The sequence below is a fragment of the Haliaeetus albicilla genome, chromosome 15 (genome assembly GCF_947461875.1).
Source record: "Haliaeetus albicilla chromosome 15, bHalAlb1.1, whole genome shotgun sequence".
NCBI classification, from domain to species: Eukaryota; Metazoa; Chordata; class Aves; order Accipitriformes; family Accipitridae; genus Haliaeetus; species Haliaeetus albicilla.
This window is the reverse complement of record NC_091497.1, coordinates 20,211,554-20,238,710: the sequence shown is the minus strand read 5'-3', so window position 1 is coordinate 20,238,710 and position 27,157 is coordinate 20,211,554. Positions and strand designations below refer to the sequence as shown.

The 27,157-nt window shown below is 35.6% G+C and overlaps 1 protein-coding gene across 5 annotated transcripts in view; it reads left to right on the top strand.

Moving 5' to 3' along the window:
• The window catches only part of PIBF1 (progesterone immunomodulatory binding factor 1), a 123,620-nt gene that overhangs the window by 53,591 nt on the left and 42,872 nt on the right, over window positions 1-27,157 (top strand). For all 5 annotated transcript variants that reach the window (XM_069802575.1, XM_069802574.1, XM_069802578.1 and 2 more), the window contains exons 11-12: window positions 20,846-21,011; window positions 24,414-24,564. In XM_069802575.1, the coding sequence (XP_069658676.1) occupies window positions 20,846-21,011; window positions 24,414-24,564 (317 nt within the window). The remainder of the gene's footprint in view (window positions 1-20,845; window positions 21,012-24,413; window positions 24,565-27,157) is intronic.

Here is a 27,157-nt window from a genome sequence, read left to right as displayed (position 1 = left end):
CTCTGGAAGATGTACAATCTTTTTGCTCCAAGTACTCAACATGAGATACAATTCACCTAAATGTAAGTGTACTCAGCATGTGTACTAAAAGGAGTTGCAAATGTCCAAGATATCATTATTATAAGTGGAAACTTAGTAAGCACAGTTGGTGGGGTTTGGAAAGCCATTCAGCTGACCAAATAAAGATTGCTGCTTCAGGGCTGCAAAGGGTTCTCATTATAACCCTTTGACTGCAGTGACTAGATTTCTACCAGTCATACTGGAAACGTAATTTACAGGTAGGTGCGTAAGCCTTTCTAAACTTAGATTTAAAAATCACAGAATGGTTGCAGTTGGAAGGGACTTCTGGAGGTTGTCTGCTCCAACTACCCTGCTGAAGCAGGGCCACCTAGAATTGGTTGCCCAGGACCATGTCCAGATGGCTTTTGAATATCTTCAAGGAGGGAGACTCCACAACCTCTCTAGGCAACCTGTGCCAGTGCTCCATCACCCTCACAGTAAAAAAAAAAAAAAAAAAAAAAAAAAAAAAAAAGTGTTTCCTGATGTTCAAATGGAACCTCCTATGTTTCAGTTTGTGCCTGTTGCCTGTGGTCCTTTCACTGGGCACCACTGAAAAAAGCCTGGCTCTGTCCTCTTTGCACCTTAGTGGTCTTAAATGTACACAGCTGAGGTAGTAATGAACTATATCATCTGAGCAAACAATGGAGTCTTTAATGTCGAAGTTATAAGTAGTAGCAGTATGATGATACAATAAAAGATAACGTCATATGAATGTCAAGGAATCTCCGCAAACTTAACCCCTGCAGCACTTTCATAAAGGAAGCATTTGAAGCATTTCAGAATTGGATTTAGCAAAACTCAGTTTATGTGAAATACAAACCAATCTTATGTTAGTGAGATAAGAGTAGATTGACTGTGAGTAGGTTTTATTTATATTTTCCTATCCCATCTTCCTTTTCTACAGTATTCTCTAGACTGAGATGTGATATGATTGCCTAAGCAACAGTTCCTGAAACATGTTTTTAATCTATATTTTTAGTATTCTTTTTCAAATCTTCAGCTATTCAATGATGTGTCAGTAGCATACAAAAATTGAATTCCTAAAAGAAGAAATGAAGTAGGTTGCAAAACTTACAGTTTTAGCTCTGGTGTATGATGCTAAACAATGTGAATTTTCATTAATGAATTGTGGGGAAAAAAAATAACGTTTGTGAAAAGTGTGAATACTAGTAAGTTGTTTCCTTGTTTTTATCATTTAACAGTTCATACAAACCTGTCAAGGCATTTTTTTCTGTATTAGCTAGTTATGAAAAATCAGAAAAAAAATTACACCAGTTTCTCTGTAATTTTTGTAGTTGCATAAGTATTAACTCTTCTGTACATTTTGTTTAGCAGCTACCAGATTTAATTATGAAAATGTTGACTAATATTACTTTTTCATCTTTTAGAAATATGTAGGTTTTAATCACATTTGTTTTGCTAATTACTAGGCATATGGACTATCCTTCTGTGTCCTATTAAACAGAAACTGTTTGATCTGTAAGAATGACTTTTTAATACACTCTGGGTTTTAAGAAGAGAGTAGTATAGATTATGTTACAGGTCAAACAATAGGCTTGCCTTTCACTTGCCTGCTACACTTTAATATTCCAGCTATGTATTATAGCTTGTCAGTGAAATGATTAAATATGTTAAAGCATCACTTCTTAAATTCTGTCTTAGGATATTAGTACTTATTATTTTTCCATAATGTTTGCAATTCCAGGAGTTTTTGTACTTACTTGCCTTGGCATTCCTACTCTGCTTACCACTCTACAAAATAAATCTTTGTATATTCAAATTGATGCCAAGATGCCAGCAGTACAAATTATAATGTATGAGTCATATTACAAACTCTTAAAGCATTTATTGGTACGCATGTACATTCCTGTGAAATGACAGTCAGATAAATTTATATATATATATGTACAATCACTGAAAAAGATTCTTTGTTGATCTTGCATTTCTGCACATTTTAAATCAGTTCAATGATCTTTAAATGTGGTTAGAAAGTAGTCATTTTCTCTTACTGCCACATTAATGATAAAATAGTGAATGAACCATTTAAAAACAATCTTCTGAAATACTAAACTAAATTTATTTGAAAATTAGAACCATGATATATTTTCTGAATTAAAAATTGAGTTTGTGTATCTGTGGAGAGAATATAATGAAGGAGAATCTACTAAAATAAGAAAAAAAAAATTCAAAGGTAACTGAAATGTGATTGTGCCAAATAAAAGAATAGTTTTGCCAATATGACACTGATGCATATAAATGGTTTTCTAAATCTTTACAAAAATCTTGAGTTCTAGTCCTACCAACTGAATTGTCCTCAAGACCTCTTCCTTTTGTTATTTTTGTCATTTTTTTCAATTACAATTTCAGAAATTTCATCTTTATTGCATGCTAATAATGATAATACTTAGAGAACTAATAATAATGCTTTCAGAAGGCCTTGAGAAAAAGATATTTTTTAATACAATCCAAAAAACACACATACAATTTTACTATTGAAACTCAGTGGCAAAAAATGGCAGCATGGTTTCTCTATCACAGAAAGTGAAAGAAACATTTTTAAATAGTACTGTAGAAAGTTTTCTTCTTTTCTTCTCAAGTCACTTCAATGTCAAATGCTCTCTTCTTTTTTTTGAGCTCTGTTTTGCTCTTTGATATTCTTTTGAACAGTCCAAACCTCTACATTTCTTTTTTTTTTTTTTTGAAGCTGCATAAACTGATTTGAAGTCAGTAAGAAATGTAGAATGGGAACTGTACATGCCATTAGAGCTGTGGAAACTGGAGTTCATAGGAGAACAGTACCAGAGCACTCAGTATTGTTACTTTTGCCATTGTAATTTAAAGTATAAATTCTGACAAAAATATTTGCAATAGCAACAGAATTTTCTTTATTAAATCCATAAAAATAAATGAATATGCAAGTTATAATTCTCCTTCTAGTGTATATTTTAATTACTTTCTTCTCTGCAAAGTTTATGGTCCTATTTTCTGTCTTAATAAGAGTACCAAATACTGCAGTATGCTTTTATTTTATTAATCATATTGCATGCCATATTTGATCATGATCTGAGAGATGCACTGAATTACTTTAAACACATGCTTTAGATTCCTATAGATCCATAGTACAGTTGTTGAACATACCCTGCATTTCTAAAGAAGCAAAAAAAGATTGCTCACATTCATACAAGAGCTTGCTTCCAAGCCAAGAATGACAGATGCTGGTACAGCTGAGAAATGTAGTGTTTTAGGAAAACACTCAAACAGTGGTTAACTTAGTTCAAAGTAGAAAAAAGTTAATTTAAGATGCCTTAGTCTAGACTGGAGTTAAAGGTACTTGAGGTGTAGATGTTGGTTGTACAAACTGTCAAGGATTATGTTCCAATTTGGTAAATCTGCAATATCTGAACGAAAGAAATAGTTCTGGTCTCTGCTTTTATTAATTTCAAATGTGCCTAATGTCTTGTATTCCTCATTTTAAGTAAGTATATTTGCAATAATTTTTTTTATTGTTTGTATTTTCATGTTGTAGAGTATGTGTAAATGATAGCATACCAAGAAATGGTGAAGAGGGGAGTTGTCTGTACATAATCCAAACTTTTGTGGCCTGGATTTGACTTTACTGTGCCAAAGCAACATATTTGTCCTATTTTAATGTTGACATGATCAGCTAGAGTCTTTAAATTCATTCCATGTGCTACAGAGAATAATTGGCAAAAGATTGATTGTCACTTTTAGCAAGAATATAACATAATAAACAGAAATTTGAAAAGTAAAGGAGAAGTGTTAATAAGACAGAAGTACTGAAGTATATAACATCATGTGTAATAGTGCTATACCTAGCATTAATACACACTGTTGTAGAAACACAAGAGAGGTAATGGCACAGACTCAACAGCGTAGCACTTAACATACCAAAAATCCTGCCACACTATTGCACTTAAGAAATGACAATTTTTGTTCCTACAATACTGAAAACATGTATGGTTTTACATAAATAAGAAAAAACAGTTGTTCTGAAAAAAAATTTTTTTTTTTGAAGGCCCTTAAAGATGTCATAGAAGTAGTAACTTCTCACATCTAAGTCATTGACTTTACAAACCTACAAGTAATTCCTTACAGTCCAGCAAGGAAGCTTGGGAAAGGTATTTCTTGTCATTGACAAAAAAAATCAAACCATCTATAATGGGTGAAAAAGGTGTGATTCTGCAGTTGTAACAAGTTTTATTCTTTGATTAATTTATAATGTTGTGTGTGGTGGTAAGTGGCAAATAACCAATAATTCATTTGGCTTTAAAAAGAGATTATATTTTATATAAACAAGCAAGTTCTGTTGAATTGTGTTATATTCTCTGGCTAGGAAACAGAGATTCGTAAAGAATAATTTCTTCTATTTTGAGGAAGCAATTTTAAGATGGGATAAAATGCTAAATATTCTGTATCTTCCCAGTGTTGGTGTTACAGGCAGAGTTGAATTAGCTTGATATTTACTCTGAAGGGGAGAAGTTCCCTTGAAAGTTCAAAGAAAATTTTTCAAACAGTTTAAGCCACAGGCCACTTCAAAATAATCCCTGTTTAGAATTTGACACGTATCTAAAATACTGTTTCTCTCAAAGTAGATATTCTTTACTCTTACTGACATATTTTAATTCAAACAAGAATTAATTCAGGGAAGTCCTGTGTTTTATGTGGGTCAAACAAGCTGATCTTTGTGGTTACTTTTGACTATATCTAAGACTATGTATACATAGTTAATTGTGTTTTTGAATGTATCTGATCTAGCTTTATACTAGTCTGTTCATATACTGTTATTAGTTTCAGCACGAAGCTAAGTGAAGACTAATTTACTGTTCTGCTTAGCTTATGTATTGACTGGAGTCTTGGAAAATGCTCTTCATTATTGAAAGCCCAGGCCTCCTTTTGAAAACCTGCTGTGGCCAAAAGAATTGCAAATCTTAGCAGCATTCATCCAGAAGTAACAACTTTTTAATGAAATACTGATTCCTATAGGTATTTGTCTCCACATATGTGCATTCATACATTCAAGTCTAAGGACAATTTCCTTTGTTTATCAGTATTCATGCATGTCACCTATAACCAACAGTCCCGCATTCTCATACTTAGTCCCTTTCAACATGAAGCTGAGGATACAGAGCATGAGGTCCAGAACTATACTGTGGTTTCTGCTTTTTCTTCACGTCTCCAGGGGTGTCACCTCCACCAGTAGCTTTCTTATTGAAGGTAACTTTCTCAAATTTGATGCTCATGTTTTTTGCTTACTCTGCTTTAAAGAGGGAAAATGGACTGCAGGGTCCAAAACATTGACCAAAAAAAGTTGTTACTAAAAAATCCAGGAAGAGTCTCTTCTGAAAGAGAGACCCCTTGACAAATACAGGCAACCTGGATAGATGTCCTGTTCTGAGTGAAAGTGTGTTTGCTCTTCACTTTCTAAGATCTTCACACCCATGACAGAGACCTTTCACTTCATCTAAGGACTTTATTCCAGTAATCTGCTGATGTAAGGCTTAAGCTTCACTCTGGAGGACAATTTACACTCCCCTATCTCTGGAACTTAAGAATAGGAAAAAAATATTCACAAAGTCCTCTGACTGTAAGTTCAATATCATTATATGAATAATGCTGGGTTGACACTATTTTCAGATCATTTACTAACAAAACTCAAAATGCGATCTCCTCACTTAGGAATAATGGATCAAATGGAATTGGTTCATCAACTGACAGTAGTGTTGAACACATTAGTAAATAGGATTGCTTGTTTCCAGTTAAAAGACAATTAAAGTGGGGAGTGATGTTTTAAGAGCTATTTTCAAAGGCCTTGGAGATAACACGATTGGTCATCTTACCTCAGACACCAACAGGGAGCAAGTGTAAATCTTTCTCTTCAAATTTGGATGAATCGGGAATGAATTTGAGAAGTTTGTTTTTATTTCCTAGCTGGGAAAGCTGCTGAGTGTTTTTCCTATGTTGCTTTTGCTGTCCAGAATCATCTGTACAGTAAATCCCCAACACCCTATAACAGTAGGGATTCTGCTAATGGAAGTATACCAAGTAAAGTTCTTATAATAAGACTTTGTACATAGAAGTTGAGGAGACTGCTAGTATTCTTGAAAATTTTTCTTTGAAATTGCGTCAGATTTGTCATGTAAGCATCAGATCCCTCCCCTATCAGGAGTACTGCTAGGTTGTCGGAAGTAGTTTTCCTACTCATCACAGTCATTGCGTAGCCTGATATGAGGAAGTATTTGTTAACGTGTGTGGCTGAGTCAATCAGATTCTTGACTTATGTTGTGGCTAGGTCGCTGACCTTTTTTGAGGTAATGTGTCTAGTGCTTCATTACATACTGTAGTTTGAAATGTTTGGCCCTTTAACTCTGTCAGGCAACAAGAAGAAGAATTCCTTTCCCTCTTACTCTTCTGCAGTGAAGTATAGCTGACATGCTTTCATTTGATGTTAACAGACTCAAAACTTTTAAATACTTTGTTGTGTGTGGCTGAGTGATCCTAGGGAACCTCGATGTCTTAGAGCTTTCTCACAGGATGAAAAAGCTCTAATATTTGTAATCGTAATCTAGTAGAGCCTGTGTCACAGTGATGGTTCCCGACATGAGTTCACCCCTGAGATTTGCACTGCTGTGTTTTAACTCCTGAAACCCTTAGGCTTTATGTTGCTTTCAGTATGGGTAGGGAATCTTCAATAAGAACTGCAGAAATCAAATCTACCTATAACTGTTCTTTAAGGTGTGTTTTCTATATGTACATTCGTAGCACAACCTGTTTATTGCTTGCCTTTGAATGTGCTTTTATGGTTACCAGGAGTTCTGAGATTGGCAAGAAGTGAGAATACGGGCCAAACTCCACCCCATTTATGTAACAGCAAAGTATTAGACTGTGTGCCCCGTTAGCATTGCAAAGATGAGCATGCTTCAGTGTCATGTACCTATAAACACTGCATCTTTAAGAACAGCTGACAGTAAGCAGATTTTCTTGTTTTCTGAAAGACTGACTCCATTTCGAATTAAGGCAAGTTGAACTATTAGCTTAGCTGGTTTTAGATTAAGCTTAGAGTCCGGTTCCAACCTGGTTCAGACTTTAACAGTGGCAGAATGGAATGCTGAGAATGGAGCTCAGCATGGAATAGAGTTTAAAATACTGTGGAAAAGTATTAAACACCTCCATCTACTTAAACCTTCTTGTAATAAAGAAGGCAAAAGAATTGCACATCACACAAAATAAGGTTAACTGAAGTACAGTAGTTAACTAGACTGTTTTTCCTTCATGACCTAAGTATTCACACAAAACTGGTAACCTGTATGGTCAGGCTGAAGTGCAACAGTTCATTCTTCAAATTTTAAGGGGAAATTAACTTTTCCTGTCTATATCTTAAGTCCTCATTCGGTGGAAGTCTTGTAAACCATAAGAATACAAAGGATTAGAGCCATGTTTTAACATACTGTTCAGTGAATGGATTCCTTTACTTTGATAAAAGGAGTTAATGTTAACAATATGGCTATGTTGGAGGGAACTTCCCAGCTGCTGTTCAGTGAGTGCAAGAATTGCATCTTCAGTTGCTTTGTTAGTTGCATGATAGATGTAGCCATATTCTAGGGCTCCTAGCAGAAAGAATGGATGATGACAGGGATGAAATGATACGAGCACTGAATGCACAGAGTCGTAGGAGCTTTCTCTTTCTATTCCACGATAAAAAGATGTCTACTTTGATATGCTATGATCTAACAGTTAAAAAGTTACAGCCTCCAGGTACTCAGTTGGGACAGGGAATATTTGGAGTGTCTTTTCTACAAGTCCCATTAGGAGAAAAGACCCGAAAGAACAAACATTTGTTTTCAAGTCCACTACATGAAGAAGGAGGAACATTCTGTTTCTCAGATGTGGTTATTGCAGGGATTGTGATAGTTCAGCTGAAGAAAGAACTGATTAAATAGTGAGAGAGAATGGAGAAAATGGGAGGAAAATACAAAAATTATGACAAAGATATGTAGGAAGGGAGAAGAGAGCTGGACATAATTAGAGGAAGCAGAGAAACAGAAAACTTAGTCTAAGAATTATATGCATTAAAATAAATAAATTTCAGTGCTTTTTGCTGTCGTCTCTCAGGAGCCAGGTGATAGTTATATCGCATCTAAGACTATTCTTAGAAGGTATGCTTGAAACTTTTATTGCAATGCCTGTTAGTATCCCTGTAATGCATTAATTCTGACTTCCTTTCTTTCTTTTTTTTCAAACCTGGATTTTGTTTTCTCTTTTTAACTGCTTCCCACAATACTACCCTTCTCAAATTAATAACTTTAGTAGTAGAAAAAGTAGAAGAGCTATATAAAGGCAAAGTTTTGATTGTCTATAAAAATTTTGTTAAACTTGTCGGGCAACTGATAAAATATAGAAAAGTATGTTGTGAGAGCAAATACGCTCAAGAGCAGAGATAGCTTGGAGTTAACTGATTATTTTTCAAAATAGTTACTGCATTTTTAAAGTATTTTCATCTTTCACATGCCTCAGCAGGTAATATAGGATAATTTGATAACTGAAGAATTTTTTGGGATAGGCTGCTTTATAGAAAACTTTGATTCATTGGACTTTTTCCTGCTTAGAAATGAAGAGAAATAAGTTTGTTTCTTTAGCATCATAAACAGCTTGGTGATGTATCTGTTCAGGATTCATTTTTTACTCTGTTTGAAGCTTTTAAGAGCGTGCAGACCATGACTGTAGCTCCTTCATTTTGTTTTGGGCTGTGAAAGTATCTTCCGTGTTCTCCTATGCTGTTGATGCTGTTGTCTAAGTGTGTTTATTGTTCTTACAATATCTTCAAAAGATTATCTGATTGATTTGAAGGACTTGTGCAGTTCAGGAAAAATAATTTTTAGAAGTAATACATGTTTCACTTCTGGATAATGACACACACACGGATATCTACGTCTTAAGACTTGTAACAAACCAGGTAGTATACAACATTTTATTATTTGATAGTTGTCTCTAAAGCTGAAATGCAGTTGATGAGAAGTCATATGAATGAAGAGAGGTCTTCACGCTGTATCCTTTGTTTTCCCTTTAATGGTAAAGTTAATGTGGTTCCAGTTACTATCATTGCATAGGAAGGGATATTTCACATATCTTAGACTTGAAAGAAGACAGATTCCAGTAATGCTCTGCTACCCGTTGCTTGTCTGTCAGTCATTTTGGTATCCTTTCATTACGTAAGACCTATCTCTGCTAGCTGTTACCATTAGCATGTCTTTCTATCCTTTGCTCTTCTAACAAAAACTTCCCTGAGCTGCCCAGTTGCACTGAAGCATGCCTGATGGCCTGCAGGCAACTTAAGGGAAGTTCCTTTAAGTTCTGAAAGACAGATGGAAATCCATTTATTTTTCCAGTATCAAATTTAGTTTAAAACAACTGCTGGAAGTACAGTTATAGTAATCTTTGTTACATGATTTTTAATACTTTAATAGCTTTTATGTAGCATTCAAGTGCTAATAAGGAAATGCAAACTATCTTGTGTGTGACTACACATCATCCTTCTTGTCTTTGAAGGGAACAGATGTGTTTTTGTAAATGGCAAGCTCAGTATTAGCCAGCAGCGTACCCTGACAGCATCCTGGGCTGTATTAGCAGGAGAATAGTCAAGACATGAAGGGATGTCCAGTTTTGGCACATCCAGTACAGGTAACATAGTGATAAACTGGAGTGAATCTAGTGGAGAGCCACCAGAATGGTCAGGGCTGGAGCACTTGCCCTGTGAGGAGAGGCTGAGGAGGGAGTTTGTTCAGTCTGGCTGCTGCAGTACCGAACAGCAGTGCCCTCAGTGCCTACCAGGAGGTCACCGGGAAGATGGAGCCAGGCCCTTCACAGCAGGGCATGGTAGGAGGACAAGGGAACATCAGTTGAAACAGGAGATTCCGCCTCGGTATAAGGAAAAACTTTTTCACTACAGCCAAGCATTACTGTGGGCAGTCTCCATCCTTGGGAGTTTTCAAGACCCAAGTGGCTAAAGCTTTGAGCAACCTGGTCTGATTTCATAGCTGACCTTGCTCTGAGCAGGATGTTGGACTAGATACCCCCTGAAATCCCTTTCAACCTGAATTATTCAATAATTGATTTGCATTTGCATTGTTGAGATCTTGTTTTTAAGGGGTAATTTTACTAGGCAATACATGGAAAATTATGCAGCAATATGCTGGCCTCTCATATTTAGATTTTGATTATTTCTTAAGTCACTGCAAACACCAAGACCCTTCATTACATTAATTCTTAGGGGAAAAGTTGCTTTGCTGTCCGACATTGCTAACTGTAGCACTTTTAGGAGCACATCCTTGACGATAGCAAGGTATGCCTGTACTTTGAACTCTGCTTATCAGGAAATCAAACCTGTTACGTGTGATATAAAGGACATACCAATCATTTGTTAAATTATGGCAGTTTGAACTCTAACCTTCTGACCTACTCTGCCAGACTTTCAGTGGGGAAAATGGAGGGGGGGGAGCAGTCTCTCTACTGATACAATAGTTACATATATCTTTTCTTTTTCAGATGTCAGAGGAGCTTTGTCTGATGGTCTCCCAGTTAGCTCTTATCTGAAAAGACTTTTCCCTACTTTCTCATTTTTCTCCCTGTCCTTTTCTGGGAAGCTTCAGTGACAACATTTCCTTTACTTATTTTTTCCTTGCTGATCATCTAAAAAGCTCCTTTTTTTCATCACTGTATAGAATGGAATTTTAGTTTTGATATTACTAATTACATACAAGTTACATTTGTGGAATTCAGAACTTAAATATTTGTATATTCATTTCTGACTGTTTTAAGGACATATATGGCATTCCAAACATTTTTCTTGTTTGTAGCTGTCTGTGGGTTTAGTGCTTTTTAGATTTTATTTGTTAAAAGGAGAGAGACGTTTCAGTATTGTTGTTGTCACTTATATAACTGCTGTTCTGTCAATCATTTCGCATTAATTTTTTCCTCTTTTGCATTAATGGAATTAAAAAAACATACAGTAATTAACTTGTATTAGGTATATATTTACATCTAAAAGTATCTTAATTTTCTATTAAATCAGAGGAACAGCAGCATATACAACAACAGATGATAAATGCTATTGTGGAAGGTAGAGGATAAGATTGCTGATTCATATTTAAGTTTATTTTCTTCTTAAACTGTGGAAATTTTTATGTTTCTAATGTGTAAAATGTGACTTGAATTTCATTATTTGCACTGTTATCTTTGTTAATCTTTTAGTCTCTGGGTTTACTGCAAAAGTTTTATCAAAGTTGTACGAGATGGTTAATTGCATTTTGCTCAGTAGTAGTTTGTGTATACGACTACAACATATCTGTATACCCATTGCACAACCCATAATATTCTTTCAAAATATCCTTGCAATCCAGTTTTAATAATTAAATTTTATTTTAATTTGGGTTTTAATTTTAATAAACTGCTTATGCAACCTAGTTTGTAGAAAGAGTAGCAAAGGGAAAGGGTTGGAGAAAAAAAGTAAAGTATAGGCAATTTACAGATTGATGTGTTCACCATGTAAATAATGTAAATGAATAGAAAAGGTAACAAACTTTGTCAACATGAACATCCAGAGAGTTTATTTCCTTGAATCACCTTCCTCTTGTTCATTTATGGTTTAGATTTGACGAATATGTGTATATCAGAAGTTTTCAGTAGCTCCTTTTCAGTGTCTGCAGAGGTTTAAAGTTTGTGACTTAAGATATTTTAAAAAATAAATTAGTCAAAACATCTACTAGCTTTAACAAGGAAGGTTTTATGATTTTTTTCAGTTTGGGTTTTTTGTGTGTGTGTATACTTACTCATGCATATGCGTATGTGGATGCAGTATTCTCTTTTCACAGTGACAGCACTAGTGTGGATTGATTAATTAAGGAAAAAGAAAAAAGTCTATTCCCTGGAGAGGATCTATAGCATGATGGTAATATTGACTGATTGTTTACCTCAAGAATAGCACGTAAATTTGGTAGTTTACTTATAGTTACGTCAAGCTTCTTTAATTATCAGTCTTACATTTGTTTCAGCTACTATCTTGAAAAATTGTTGCTCTAGAACATTCGGTGAAGGGAATGTATGCAAATATGCAAAGGTCCAGTTGTGAGCTGAGAGGGTCAGTAATGCTACATCAAAATGCATTTGAGCCATGTAAAGTAAAACTACATGCACATATTGGCACTCTGGAAACTCCCTGAATACTGAATTACCCCAGCAAGTAATAATCACTCTATCCAGAATCACAAGAAAGACCTGAAAATATTTATACTGATTTAGCTGAATATCTGACAGAAAATAACCTCTGTGGCTAGTGGGAGTGGAGAGTTTTAGAAGATATATTTTTGTATGTTTTATCCAAGAGGAAAAAACAATTCAAGCAACAATTTCAGAGTCTTTCTGTAACTGTTGACTCCGATTTCTTAGTTTACTTGAACAATGAAGAACAGTGTTTGCAGTGCAATAATAAAAATGTAATGAACAATTTCTCTGGCTTCTGATATTGCCCAAATCTGTTCAGGTATGTTTCATCTGCTACAATAGCAATTTGTTTCAGTAGTATTCCAGAAACACAAATACTACTACTATTAAAGAATATTTTCATGAAGTAACAATATTTCTTGAAAAGCTAATACTTGATTTAAGGAGGTAAGTTGTTGAATCATTATTGAAATTGTATGGTAGCTTAAAAAAAATAGTTATGAACAGCAGGAAAGAATGATTAAGCTAGACAATTCTAAGTGTATGTTACAAATTTGAAATTTAGTATAGAGTAATATTAAAAATTGATGCTTTTTTTAGTGTTTTATAGCAAGGAAGTTGCTGGCATTTTCTTCATTGAGGTCTGTTATATATTTCTCATGTCAAAGCCTCTCACAGTTACAATTCGAATTAATTATTATCTATACTAATCAATATACATTATTGGGGGATATGTCTCTCTACTATTCCTTGCCTTTTTGTTGATTTAGTACAAAATTCAGCTTTGTGAACGTGGCAATTTTTGCAAGGACTGAAGTGAAACATGAAATAAAATTACTGGTTTAATAAAGTTAATGGTTTGGGATGTCATAGGAAATCAAATAGAAAATAACGTTCGCAGAAAATGTGACTAAAGACATAATGAGGTTTTAAAAAATATGCTTCAGGGTTTTTGCTCTTGGGTTAAAATACGTACAATAGGCAAAGCCATATTGCAGAGCAGGGACCCTTTTCAATCTGTCACTTCAAAGTGAATTTTTTAAAAAATCGAAGTATTTATCTGTTTGAGCAAAGATGTCATTTAGGCAATGAGAAATCTAATTGTGCTTATTCTGCTGCTTGTCTAGATTTACGTTCCACCACCTCAGTTCAGCATATTTCTCATACTTTCAAGGTGGAAGACTTTTGCCATTTTATGTGCTAGTGCACACAGATGCAAAAGATAGCTTCGTGCAGTGTATTGAGGCTGTGCCAGAAACAACAGAACTGTTCAGCTTCTTCTGACTGCTTTTGGCTTGAGGTAGAGCTGCTGGTGTCTGCATCCTTTAGCTTGGCTATGTTTGCCTTTAGATTGTTGTCCGGTACTTAGGAGAATTCTATGAAGCTATTTCCTTTGGTATCTTCTCACTAGGCTTCAGAAAACTCATTTAATAGCCTTCCTGTTTGAAAAAGAGGAATCTTTTCTCTGTCTTTTGTGTTATTTTGAAGTTTTATTCAAGGTATCTTGTGAGGCAATAATTTTCATTCTTGGATTCAGAAACTAGATATCGCTGTGCCTACGTCTCCTGAAATAACTGATCGGGTAGGTATTCTCTGACTAACCCTGTATACTGACGATTTCTGTTTCATGTTTGTACAGTTTTTCATAGATTTAGAATTCATCATCCCCAGAAACATAAATGAGAACACAAGGATATACATCTTGACTAAGATATATAGGCAAAGAGAAAAGCAACTACCATTAGACTTCTAAAAATTACCAGGGTGACTCTGTTCTCCTATTTATGTATCTAAAAAAGCTTTTTTGAGGACAAAACGGTGAAATTATATCCCATTCCTTATTATATGCTTATTGGTTTCTTCAGATCCTTTCTTTTTGTTAAGAATGCTGTTATTAATATCTCTATACTGATAAAGTTGTTATTTGAATAGATTTTGTGTTTATTTCATTGAATCAAATAACAAAAGAGTTAACTCAATCAAGCTGCTGATTACTTAAACCAAGTAATAACAGTCTAGGTGAGTGACTCTGAGCAAGCTAAGCATGCATCAGCAGCATTGAATTAACACAGAGTAGCAACCACATCCTGTTTCATTTTTAATAAAAGCATGACAGGAGTTGCTCATCTTTTTTACGGTAGCCCAAAAGTAAGCACGCACTTTCAGGGAGTGGAGGACTGGATTCAACGTCCATCAGAGCTCCAGGACTGGGAGAAAACTCCCTAGTGAAGGTTTATTATGAAGTTCTCATGACTGAAATACAACTCCCAAGCACAGGCTAGGCTAGGCTGAAGCAGTCTCTGCCATTACTATTGAAGCTGTATCTCGGTGCAGGAGCAAATCTTAAGTTTCACAGTGTCAGAGTCAAAAGGAAGCACAATTGCATAGTCCAGAGACAAGGAAACAAAGATGGATTTCAGTCCCTGCCAGTCAGCATGTTTTAGCATATGTATCTAAAGCAGACTCATCTTTTGTAATGTTCATTCTCCCAATTCTTAAAAGGGATGGAACACTCATTGTGGTAATTAGGTCACTGTAGCTGTCCTAGTGGAATAAACACAAAGATAAGCAGCTACCTTTATAGTAATTCATCAAGATGTGCCTTTTATATGTATATTCTACAACCCCACCTTTAACTTTGCTCTTTACCAGTTGTGTTACAGATTAGCGAGATCTGTGCAGCAGCTAACCTGTTTCTTCCTCTGGCGTAAGGTACAAGAATATATGTGAAGTATGCACGTTCTCATTGGACACTGCAGGGAAGACTGTCCAATCTAGTATACACTGGGCATTAGTCTAGTTAGGGTAAAAATAATATATGCATTCTACATACTGAAGAACTCCACTTGATGCATAGGTAATTTGGGGTTTAGGTGTCCTGAAACTACAGTTAGTGTAAAACAGCTGTTTATCTTGCTGAATCTAGTTGTTTGGAACTAGCACTTCCTACAAACTGCAAAATAGTATGTGGAAGTGTTGCCTCCAAGGAAGTTGTTTCAACAGAATGAGGATCAGAGGCCAATACATAACAAATGCTTAGAATGCTGCAAAACACAAAAATCTGCTTTGAAGCGAGCAGCTTTAAACAAAGCTTCTAAGCTTTCTCTCTCAAACAGATTTTGCTAAACCACATGCAAAAGTACTGTATGTTTAATTACTTGATACGAAGCAAATGTAACATCTGGCAAGAACTTGCATGTTAAATCATGTTTACCCTTTAGCATTTAAGCTATATGTTTCTGGATTTTTTTTAATAACAATCTAAAACAGGAATACTGTGCTGAAAAAATTCTCAGCATGTTATTTGGGGAAAACAAATTTTAAGTGAAAACTATTTCAGCATACACATTTTTCATTGTTTAAACAATTTGTAGATGGCATGCTTCATCCTCTGTTTAATCATTATACTCAGAGCTTTTTTGCTTTTGTTGGAGGTATTTAAATTGTTGTTACTAAGTGCATTGTTATTTTAGTCCAGATTAGAAATAATTTAACATATTTGATAGATGTTAATGAAGCAATAAATGGTACAAAAGACTGAAAATGCCTGTAAAGTTAGTGTAACAATCTCCATAAAATACATGTGTTTAAATGAAGAATGACAGTTTTCTTACCCATTCTGTAGTAAATATTAGAACAGACTTTCAGTTTATGAAACCGGCCAGATACACGATGCATCAGACTTATATTCAGTGCTTCAGAAGCTGAGCAATGAAAGCATTTGAAACTAAGGATCAGAGTTCCTACGTTTTCAGTTACTTAGTGGGTAGTGTGTGTACTCAATTCATGGGAAATTTTTGATTCCTCAGAAACAAGCCAACCAGTTTTTAGTACCAAGGATCAAAAAGACAACCAGTGAAAACAAGATCCTTTGAATGCCCATGTTTGAACTGGAGTCTCACAGTTTGCTACATGTATGGACAGCGTATGTGCAGTCTGTAACATGACTGAATTTAATTTAGGCCTATCTAAACTGCTGTTACTCCTTCGGTGACTCCAAGTGGCACAATGAAGAGTAAGGAAAATTCTGTTCTGTACTTTTATACTTAGCTTTGGGCTCTTTGGCAGTGAGGAGGCCTTAACAGCCAGACTCAGTTGCAAAAGGTGAGGAAGTTAAACTGGGATTTGAACCTCATATTGAAAGAAGTATGGGTAGGATTTGATGAAGGAAGCCAGACTATGAGGGTGATGTAGGAATAGAGAGAAAGAAAACCAGCAGATGGAGAGTAGGGCTATAAGATAGCAATGGAAGCTGAATAGGCTAGGAACATGGGTGAGAAGAAAAACAGATGCATGCCCCGAGTAGAAAGAATGAAAATAGAACTGGAAATTAGGAGAAATGTGGACAGAGAGGGAGGAGGGCAGGAACATTAGAGGACATGTTGAGGCTGCAAGTGGAAGGTTTGTGATAGGACGGGTTAAGGAGGAAATGTCTGTAGCATTTAGGTTTCTCTGCAAATTTGGCACTGAACCAAAGCACAGACATTGTACAAATAGGAGAGTATATTGTAATTACTCTGACGATCTTAGATCTGGAACTAACCCATCTGTGGAATCAGGATGATTTCACAACTTGCAGGGTTTTTTTCCATTTTTAAACTTGGAAAATAATGTCTAAAATATATCCTAAAGAGCTTTAGGTTGGTATAATCAAGTTTGCAGAATTAGAAAGGGTTGGTATTTTGTATGATTTTGGCAGGACTTCCTTTGGAGGATGTATTATTTGTATTTACTTGCTTGGCATTCTTTCCTATTAACAAGCTTAATACTACTATTTGCTGCTTCTTGAATGCTTAATTTTACAAATTTATTGTCTTCTAATGTACTTCATTGTTCAATTACACTTTTGAGGAGTACTGCTGTACATCTCGGGTTTTGTTAATGGGATAGACAATGGTAAAAAAGAGTCTGTTTCTGTTAGGTAAAAACACATTAGAGTTGCTATCTCAGTACTTATGGAATGCTTGTAAGAAGTTGGAAATGTTAAGTGAATCTCACTTTACACACATATATGATAGAAATCTCTGAATATTAGATTAGGCTGTGTTGGATGTGTTTTGTTGTTCCTCCATTCAAAAAACAGTTGGCTGCCATACTTTCTTCAGTGTACAGACTACATGATTTTACCATGAAATCTTTCACTTTACTCTCATTGTATGTGTATTTTGAAAAGTTACTATATCATTATCCACCATTTGCAAAAACAGACTCCTCTGATTGAAAAATCTTAAAACCATCCTTACAAACCAGAGTTTAAGTCCCTCTCTGAATATTCTCTCTTCTACTTTACTCTAGAAATAACCTTTTTGATAACCATTGTGTCACTCTGCTTTAGCAAACTTCAGGCATCATTGACCGGTCATCCTAATGGCACAGAGACGTAATGAACTTGAGACCTCATTCCAGATGATTCTTACATGTGGGGATTTTTCATTTTTTTTCATTAGCTCAATCTGTAATTTCCCTTTCATTCCCAACCCTCATTCTTCTGTGAGACAAAAACCTCTATTCTTTCACTATATCAAGTTTGCTAAAATTTCTTGATGGAGAAAAATCCTGCACACCTGCATTCCACTATTTTTCTCCATAATAGTATTAAAGCATAGGCTGGTTTTGTTTTCTTTTGTTTTCCCTTAGAGACCATCTGGGCAGATTAAGGAATGTATTTTGACATTGTGTTACATGACTGTATACACACATGCACACATACTTGTGCTGAAATAGTAGCCAAGAAACCAGAGGTACTATTTGGCCAAGTAAAAGCAAATATGACAAAAAACCTCTGGTGCTACAGTGGAGGAGTTACTAGTGAGCTCAACAGTGTAGTAAGGTCAAAAGAAAACTGACCCTTCATAACCTTACCAGAACAAAACAGATCATGCACATGTAAGCTACTTCAAATTTCCAAAACAAAGTACAAAAATTTTTTCTGAAGTTACTGTTCATGACTGGGTTGATAAGCATGCTCTGGAAGCACCCAGCTGATTGAGTAGACTTACAAAATCATCAGTGAGCTACAAGCTTCTCTGTAAAGTATAGAAAGTAGGTATAGAGAAGAATGCATAGCCTATGTTTATGCACGTTTCCAGTGTATAAGCTCTGTACAGAACAGATCATTGAACCTCAGACTAATTTAAGGTCTGAAGCTGTGTACAGGAAGGCATTGCTATTTAATTTGTATACAGGCAGAAGATATGAATTTGTTGTTGAAAGTCAATAAATATGACTTGTAGATAAATTTCATTTGTCTGTTGCATTGCATATCAGTTGGCTGGGTGACATGTATCTTTGTGAAGACTTACTTATTTTGGAACAAAACAGTCTACCCAGGATTGTAAACCATGTATATAGGAGAACAGGTTTAGCGTCATGTCTGCAGCTGATCATGTACAAAGTGTGGAGAATGTAAGAGTACTGAAACATTTTGTGTGGTAAAATGGAAATGGGAGCATACAGTCAGGGAGAAGTGATGAAATGCTTAAAGCATCAGCACTTGAAAAGCATCCTCAAGCAAATTTGACAGCAGTAGTCGATAACCAGCTAGATAATTGGCGTTTAGCAGTTTGAGTGCAGTAACTCTGAGAACAAGCATAAGAAAATTGTTTTCAAAAGAGTGACCTTTTCATGAGCTTGGTAGGCCGAACTTCCAGACTCTGCTCATGCAGCTTCTGTAGGAACAATCTCATTCATGCATTGGACTGTTTACTCATACACGGATGTCTACAGAGTGATTATAAAGGGCTTCATAATGACACCTGTTTGTTCTGTTCCAAGTTAATTACAGTGAAAATTGCTTCCTCTTTGTGCCTTAGAAACATTTCCACATCTGAAATCCTCAGGGAAAATATTTGAAGTAATCCCCTTCCTTTTGTTAAACCCTCTCAATCCCACCTAAAGATCAGGTGCTAAATAGGATGGAATTGTGTTGCAACTGCTATTTGACAAATGACAGCTAACATTACAGCCGTGCTGGGTTAGAGTAAAGGTTTAGCTGGCATTCTAACAATTTGTTAAGTGACTTCTGTGTGAGAAGAACCATCTTTCATTTAATAGTTTTCAAAGGATTTCTCTGCTGCAAGTTTGTTCAGTATCCTCTTGAGTGTTAATTTTTAGCATCCACAGCATCTTATGGTAAAGAATTTCACAGGTTTTGTTTGTGAAGAATGACTTCTATTTGTTTTCATTCTGCATCTGCTAGCTTTATAGATGCCTTCTCATTCGTCTGCTGGAAAATACAGTTGATTCCTATTCTCATTCTCCATGCCACTTATGATGTTACAAGCCTCTCTTATTTCTTTTCCTTACACCATCTCTTTTCCAAGTTGTAGACTCCTAGCTTAAGTAATTTCTTCCACACAGTGCAACTGTGTAAGTGCATGATGTTGCTGGTTGTCAAAGGTAATCCTTAATTACCTTTCTCTGATGCTTTACCAGTTCTGTTACATACCTTGTGAGGTGAGGTACTAGAATGGTAGTCAGCATTCAGTATGCAGGCAACAGCATGGAATTGTAAAGTGACGTGGTGATTTCTGTATTCTCTCTATTGCTTTCACAGTAATTCCCAAAATGTTGGTTTTGACCATCATTTAAAAGTGAGCCAAAGTTTTCATGGATTTATCTAGTATAACCCCAAGATCTCACTCGTGAATGAAAACAGTCAGCTAGGAGTTCATTTTGTGTATATGGTTAGGATCACTTTTACAACCTCCTTTGAATTTCATATGTCATTTAATGCTAAGTTTCATAAGGTTTTCTGCTGTTCTTCACATCACCCTCACTTTCTACAGTCCAGTAATTCAGTATTCTATCAGCAAACTTTTTTACCCTTCTTTTTTGAGATTGCCTGTCAAGTACAATGAGTAGAATGAATTAAGTGCACTTTTAAGTGGAATATTATTTATCTGTCACCTATAATTACTGTATAGTGATATTCTCAAAAGTATACTTCATTTCTGCTTTTTGAGAAGGACCTGTGGTTCTGAATGACTGGAAATTAATACACCATTGTGGTCTGACATTTCTTCATGTCTTTGGATATGGGAAAAAGCAGTGTAGCCCATATCTATGATATCTCAAAGGGTTATCCCAAGGGATGCGCCACTGATGTCTAATACCACTTCTCCCTATCGCCTGTAACATAGTGGTGAAGACAGGAGACAATATCTCCTTAGTATCTCTCCCATGAAAAGGCTTCAGTGCATACGTTTGTGTACTGAGAAAGAGATTCACATTGATCAGACATTTTTAAAAAGTAGAGTATACTGTAAGGTCATTGTCATTTGATTGTGCATTAACCACATGTTCAGAAAAGCCATGGACTGAGTTTTCTATGTGCTGTGTTTTGTTGTCATTATAGTATTGAATTTTCCTTATGGTGTTTCAAATACAGGTTGCAATAGTTACATACATAACCATACTAATACTTAGTAAACTCTTAGAAATACTGTATTAATTCCTGAAATTTATACCTGTAATGAACAGAACTAGCATGTATTCTAAGTTTGCTTATTTTTGAATCATCAAAACTTTTTTCTTTTTTTTTTTCTTTTAGATATAGACAAATGCAGCTTGGCACAGAAAGCAAAGTAGCTGAACTTCTTCACCAAACTAAGTTAAAGTCCTTCGAAAGTGAACATGTTCAACTCATGCAACAAGAAACAGCTAAAAATCTTTCACAATGCCAAATGGAATGTGAGAAATATCAGAGAAAGCTGGAGGTATGTTATACGAAGAGACACGTTACAGGGTATTACAGAGTTGTTTTCAATTAGAATGGAAGATGGAAAAGCTTGGGGAAAAAGTAGCGAAGAACATACATGGCTGAGTTAGTATCTCCACCAAATTTTGCTGAAGCAGAATCTAATGACAAAGCTTATTAAGTTTGACCAGTTCAATGGAAAAAAAACTTGAGAGAGGAAGAAGGCAAAACAATCTCTTATAGACAGATGTTGAAGACAGTACCTCATTCACGTGAGATATATATATGCTTGCATCACAAAGCTGCTTGTGTCAGTCTATGTGATTATTGTAGAGAAAGAAAACAGTTATACCAGAACAGTTATAGTGAATTCAGTATCAATATTAAAAAGTAGTATTTGTAATAGCATTGTTACATAGTAAAAATGCATTTTATTGATACACAATTCTGGGACAAATTTTTACAGCTAAAGAAGTCAAGGAGAGCGTGGTGTATACAGCATTGAAAAGACCTAACATTGCTAATCCTGTTGTGGTGGGTTGACCTTGGCCGGCTGCCAGACACCCACCCAGCCACTCTCTCATTCCCCCTCCTCAAGAGGACAGGGGGCTAAATAAGCTGAAAAAGCTTATTTTTGGGGTTGATATAAAGATAGGGAGATCACTTACTAATTACCATCAAGGGCAAAACAGCCTTGACCTGGGGAGAATTAATTTCACTTATTACCGATTGAAATAGATTTGGATGGTGAAAAACAAAGACAAAAACTAAAACATCTTTTCCCAGCCCCTTCTCTTCTGGGTTTAACTTCCTTCCTTCATTTCTGACTCCTCTACATCTCCCTCCCAGAGCAGCGCAGGGAGGGATGGGGAATGGGGGTTGGGGTCAGTCTGTAACACCTCCTCTCTGCCGCTCCTTCCTCCTCACACTTTTCCCCTGCTCCAGTGCGGGTCCTCCATGGGCTGCAGCTTCCTTCAGGAGAAAATCTGTTCCTGCTTGGGCTCTCCACGGGTTGCAGTTCCTTCAGGGCATGTCCACCTGCTCCAGCAGAGGGGCCTCTATGGGCTGCAGTGTGGATACCTGCTCTGGAGTGGTCTTTGATGGTCTGCAGGAGGACAACCTGCTTCACCATGGTCTTCTCCATGGGCTGCAATGGAATCTCTGCTTGGGCGCTTGGAGCACCTTCTCCCCTCCTTCTGCACTGACCTGCGTGTCTACACCAAGGCTGTTTCTCACGCTTTTTTCCCCTCACTCCTCACTGCCATGCGCCATTTTTGTCCTTTCTTAAATACGTTTTCCTTGAGGTGCTACCACCTTGTCTGTGGGGCTGAGGGGTGCCCTGGGGTGGGCGGGTTGGAGCCGGCTGGAACCGGCTGGAACCGGCTGTGTCCGGCACGGGGCAGCGCCCCTGCCGCCAGCGCCTGGGCACCTGCACCCAATGCGGCTACTTACGTAGAGTTAAATAGCTTGGACCTGTTTATCTCTACAAGCTTAGAACTGATTACCTTTCAAACATGTACTTTCAAAAATGTGTCATATGCTGTTCACCTGTTTTAGTAGTGGAAAGGTGTCCAGTATTTAGCAGAGCAAACTTAACTTTAAAATAAAAATTCTTCATCTGTGCAAAGTTAGTCCCGAATTCATATCAGTGAGTCCAATTTGTGAGATTTAAATGAGATTCGTAGTGTATGTAAAACAAACATCAGTATACAAACTGGACAGGACAGAATAAAAACCTTTTTTCCAAGTGCCAGCTATAGCAGCCTTCTTTTTTTGCAGAAGGATGCTGTTCTTCAAGTCCCTGCGTTCCTAGTGCTGAACCTGCCTAGGGTGTTTACGAAAAGGAACTATACTGTGGAAACAGAGCGTTTTAGATAAAATGTAATTTCTTGTTTTGTCTGTATTGGGACATTCAGATCCTGGCTGATGAGGTTGGTTGTGGTCACGAGTACTGGGAGTGCCAGTTTTGCTAGACTTTGAGGTTGCTAAACAGATTTTTAGTTGCACAGACATGTCTAAACTTTGAGAAGATAGTTAAATTTGAGTTATATTTCCATTTTCTTTGTGGATATTTATTTGATCTGATAACATCTTGAATATTTGGCATTCAATTCTACTAACACTTTTGGCACTTCCTTTTCTCTTTAGAGAGATGCTTTGAAACCAATGCTCTTAAGAACTGTTCTTGCAGAATTTAAATATTTGATGTCTGATGCTTTTACTTTTGCTCCTTTTGATTGAATTCTTGATTTTTTAATTTCCTTTCTTATATATAGTATCAATGTATTAAGGGTTTTTTCTTACCCTTCTTATAGGACGTTGATCTTATTTAATAATGTAGTCACTAGTATTTTGTGGCTCAGCTGCAGCTGCTTTGTGAATGAACTCTTGTTTTTATTTGGATTTCAGCATAGAGTAGTTTCTTTTCTTATGCATGCTAAAACTAGGAAACAGATGGTTTATATGTTGCCAAATTTTAAACTCTACATTTATTCTTCTGTGACACTAAACCAATCTTTGAGTGGCTTGTTTCTCTAAGCATTGTGCATTCTTTAGTGTTTTTGACAGTGAATCTGGTATTACTGCTGTATACACTGTGCATACATTTCTGTATCTCAAGACCTATATTCCGTTGTCAACTTGAATGTTTGGGATTTTTATTTGGGAAGTTAGTATTAAACTTAGCTAGAGTACTACTTTAGTATTACTAAAGTAACTATTTTAGTTACTACTATACTTACCAAGAATTTTCTTATTCCAGTTGGTTTTATAATGTTTATGTTGTCAATGTTGTTTTCTATTTGCAAGCACTATATCAAGCTTTAGTTCTTATACGGACCCTCATAACTTCTACTTTTGAATATGTGCTTTTTTTGTTTAAAGGTCAGTGGATTAAGTATTTACATTAGTCCTGAACATTAATGGCATATTACCTTTCAGTAATAAGGAAATAATAAGAATCTGGTATATCTTAAATACTAAATTTTGATATCTGTGCATTTACCATTCTGTAAAGGAACCTTATTCTTTTAAATTGATGATTGAAATCTGAATCCAGTTAAAGCAATGAAAATAAATGCATTTACATTGTTTTGACTGCTGTGTATTAATTTTTCTAAGCTGTTACCTTGCTTTTCCTAATTCTCCTTTAAAATTCTTGTAGCTTTTTCAGAGAGATTCTTAGAATTACTAAAGCCTTAGGAGATAGGCATAAGTTATACGACCTGAGAGTGTAATCTGTGCAAGATAATATAGTTGAAAAAAATAACTGATTTTTAAAGTGTTTTAATCTTTCCTGTGCAAAAGTTACATCAAATATTTAGTGTCATACTGCTAAGTATGATACATGTATTATATTTTGCCTCTTTCATAAATAGCTGTAATGCTGAATCCCTGATCCTTCCTTTATTCATTCTCACAGGTACTTACTAAGGAATTTTATAGTCTTCAGTCTTCTAGTGAAACACGCATTATTGAACTTCAAACACAGAATTCTGAGTTTCAAGCAAGGCTAGATACTTACGAAAAACTTGAAAAAGAGCTTGATGAGATAATATTACAGACAGCAGAAAGTAAGTTCTGTCACAAATTGTACTGTATCTGTAGGTGTTTCTGGCATTATGACAAGATGTCTTGTTTCTTGTGACTCTTCAAAAGTATTACAGTGCCTGTCGTTCTCCCTCCTTCTGCCTGACAATTAAGATGCAATAATTAATTTTATAGAAAATATTAACGACGGGTTTCTAGATGTGTTTGTAAATATGTATCAAAAAACCATGAACTTAGACATATGTATATTAAAAATCATCTCAGTGTTTCTTTTCCCCTCATTTCTCTTTTCCTTATTCTAATCATCAATTATAATTAGATATGGGTTTTAGGATTCTCCTATTAAAGTATATTTTGGATACCAGGAAACCCTCTTTGTTGACAGACAATTATAGGTTTCATAATACAGTACAATGACTAATGTGAATTTTTGAATGATTTGGGGGGGGAAAGCTCTTCCTTGTGTTGAATTAATAATAATTAGACATGAAGTAGTTGCTTGTGGCAGATCAGTCTATTCCAAGTACTAAACCCTGCACTGAGTTCAGGCCTGATTACTCTTGGAAGTTTTTGTCTCTGTTTGGCAAAAGTAACAATATCTGTTCTCAAACACAGCAAAATTTCTGTGAGATCTCTATTAATTTGATTCTCAGTCTAAATGAATCCACAAAGGAATTAATTTCTAATTTGAAACTAAGACTAAATCTTGAAGTCGTTTACCCTGCGTGTAAACAGAGTAGGACCTTTTAACATTTCAAACTAATTCATATATCTTCTTGTCCTTTTCTCTTTCTTTGCTCCTCCAAAAAATAATTACAATTTATAAATAATGTTTTCCAGGTAGAAGATCATTGTATAAGCTTTATGTATAAACAATAGTGTAGAGCAAAGTATATATTACTGGGATGCAGTGCTGTCTGGGTATCTTCAGTAATTAGACTGTACATGCTTTTTTATTTTATACACTGCAGCTTGTACTTGTTAGAATGGCATGACTACCCAAAGGTTCCAGTCTGACCATAAGCATGTTTGCTATATACATGCTTATGTTTTAGTTGGTAACATGTTTTTTGAAGTGTATATATATAAACTTGCCTAAGGAGTATTTATGTATTAATACAGGATTTTTGGGCCTTACCTTCATTTTTTCCGAGGAGAAGATAGGGTTCAGAACGCTGGTTTTTGTTTACACTGATTTACATTTTCTTACGCATCTTGGGATGGCAGTAAAGTTTTTTACAGAACTAAATCATTCTTAACTTCTTCTTATGTATTTTAATTACTATTTATATTCTGTGCTACAGAACATGACTTAAAGAAATGAAAGTTTCCAAATGGACTGTTCTCTTAAAATATAATTACTTTATTTTCTGATTTTGTGGGAGAAAAAAGGGAGTTGTAGTTCAATATTATTTCAATATACTTTCTATTTAATAACTAACATTTTTTTCTTACTATTATTATAGTGTATTTGATATTGAAAGTTAGGATTAATACTAATTAAGACTGAATTCCAGCACCAAAGTGAACATCTGAGGAAAATCAGAAGAAATAAAAGTATTTCTTTTTTAAAAACACTTTGAAGGAGAACACAGACATACTTCCTCCTGTGTCTCAAATTATGTCCTGGTATTTACATGTCATAAATAGCTGAAGATAGAAAAATGGTTAAAAGAAGGAAATACAATCATTTCTCAAATTTAATGTGTTCTGGAAATACTCCAGTCTATCTTTCAGAGAATATAATTTAGGCTGAAGCACTGTGTGGAAGACGATCAGAATTTTCCATGGACTTTAGTGAGAATAAGATTTTACTCTTCAGTCCTGTGGTCACTTCATTATATTTCAATACCATGTAATATTTTTTTGTTCTCCTTGAGTTACAAAGCCTCTGCTGTTTTACAATATTTGGGGGTGCTGGTGGGGGTTGGGTTCTCTGGACTTTTTAATAAACTGTATTTGCACATGTGAGGTGGCTTTTGTCATATAATCATATAAGCTTTTTATTTTTTTCTTTGGAGAATGCGCATGTGGAAGAGATCACTGAATTGTGACTGTTATTCCCTCATCATTATGCCTCACTTTATTAATATTGAAATAACATGAAACAGCCTATTCAGGAAACTATCAAGAATTTATGTAGCCACTCCTTACAGCTTCTGCATGGTTTCCACATGAATAACAATAGTAAACTTTCTTGGCATTTGTCTATTCTTCCTTTTCAGGGTAAAATCTTCACTTCAGGGTATTTTTTTGTAGACTTGTTGTTTGATTTTTCTTGCTCCCATTGCTTAGTATCTTTTAAGAAAAAGGTTGAGCCTATCTGTATCCTCACAGTGGCACTTTTTTGCAAAGTAGTATAAAAAACTGTTGTTAATATGTGTCCCCCTAACTTGTAAAAGGTATATTTTACACCACAAAGTCAGGCGAAGAGCCTGGAAAGACATAAAAGAAGACAAGGGAAGCACACACTGGTACAGAACATTACTTTGGCTTGGTATCTACAGCATTTCCAAATTTTTTTTGTGTGTCTTCACTATCTGACATTTACATGGACGCTACTGACAGATATGAATTTATAGGGCAGGATCTTACTGACATTTTTCTGAGACACAC